The 1620-nt window shown below is 38.2% G+C and overlaps 1 protein-coding gene across 4 annotated transcripts in view; it reads right to left on the minus strand.

Moving 5' to 3' along the window:
• Positions 1 to 1620, minus strand: part of LOC102677690 (serine-rich adhesin for platelets-like) — a 59259-nt gene that overhangs the window by 26421 nt on the left and 31218 nt on the right. For all 4 annotated transcript variants that reach the window (XM_031515500.1, XM_031515499.1, XM_031515501.1 and 1 more), the window contains one exon: positions 290 to 351. In XM_031515500.1, coding sequence (XP_031371360.1) covers positions 290 to 351 — 62 coding nt within the window. The remainder of the gene's footprint in view (positions 1 to 289; positions 352 to 1620) is intronic.

The raw sequence follows: 1620 nt of genomic DNA on the forward strand, positions 1-1620 counted from the left end.
ACTTCCTCGATGCATTGTTCCGTTCCCTCCGAGTTTCGAGGACCTCGTATGCAACGAGGCAAGTTGAGTTAGGTCAACCCTCGATCCGAATCGCTGCGAATTCCTTCCCCGGCGCGCGCATTGTTCCCGCGATGCACATATTGCAGCCCATTATTTCGAGCACATGCGTGCGATTATTAATTCTCGCGAGGGCGGCTAAAGTCGGCACGAGATTTATATATATATATATATTCATAGCGGTGAAACCGCTCTTTATTCGATTATTGGAATAAGGGCCGATAAGACTCACCCTGCAACAAAAATCCATGCAGCGCGAGGTTCATGGCTAGCTCGATCAATTCAGCCTTCAGCCTGAAACAGAGAAAAAAAAATGTTTTTTCGTGATTTTCGTGCGATCTATTTTAGAATTATTTATAAATCCTCTGTTTGTAATTTGCCCTTTGAAATTTTACTTTTGCTTATCTTTTCTTTTTTCAAGATATTTCTTCTTCAATTTTTCTTGCTTAAACAAAATTGATTGATTTTCTTTTTTTTCTTTTTTTCCCCTCTTTATTAAATTATAATTATAAAATGCAATCCTTCCTTAGTTTTTTAATTAGTTTTTTAATTGAAAACGTTTACTTTCACTGGGAAGAGTCACTCGGCCCGGGATTAACCAAGAGTTTAACTGTACAATTTAACTTTAAATTATTTCGCAGTTTTCATTGCCCAAGAGCATTGCAATCGCAACAATCATCCGCACGTTTCACGTACGATGAATTTAAGAGGCCCATTTCATAAGAGTAATTACTTTTAATTGATCGGGCGGACGCAATCGGCGGGCAGAATTGTGGGATCGATCAGAAAATTCCTCCTTTTCAAGACCTATGAATGATAGATGGTAATAACGCAAACGCTAAACGACGCTAATTGCGGCTAAATTGCACGGAGGCGTAGAGGAATCTCTGAACAAAGTAAATTCGTCTCTATCCGCTTCAAAATATAACGTATTCTCTCTCTCTCTCTCTCTCTCTCTCTTAAATGAACATCGATTCAATGGAAATTTTAAATACAATTTTTATAATCGTCGATTGAAATAATTCTTTAATTATTAGGTATTAAAATACTCTCAATCATTTTCTTCAAACTTCTTCAAACCGAATGTGAATCCAAATTTGTCCAACAATATCTACGGTATTTTTATATAAGAAAATGTTGAAGAAATCTTGTAAAATGAAAGCTGGACGAAGTGGTCGGCGGCTTGATCATCAGGATCGATAAAATCCGAGCATGTGCAGTCGATCGACGCACTCGAAAGTCCTCGTCGGGGCACAATGGCCGCGTTGCAGCGGAATTAATTCAGGTCGAGCATGTAGAAACGCACGCGGGTAACGGTGCCTCTCCGTGGCCACAAAACGGCCAACGGAATTATTTCTGGCACACCGGATTTTTCTTTTCCTGTTTCCTACCGCCGTTTCTTCCTCGTTTAACTCCTAACTTATCACTGAAAATACATACTCGATAATAAGATAGTCTGCTTCGAGAGATTCTTCAAAGTTGGTGCAAATTAAACGTAAATAAATAGTATCTGACTAAATAAGTTAGAGAATTCAATAGTGATATAGTAAAAAAAAAAAAAAA

The sequence above is a fragment of the Apis dorsata genome, unplaced genomic scaffold (assembly GCF_000469605.1).
Source record: "Apis dorsata unplaced genomic scaffold, Apis dorsata 1.3 scaffold_73, whole genome shotgun sequence".
NCBI classification, from domain to species: domain Eukaryota; kingdom Metazoa; phylum Arthropoda; class Insecta; order Hymenoptera; family Apidae; genus Apis; species Apis dorsata.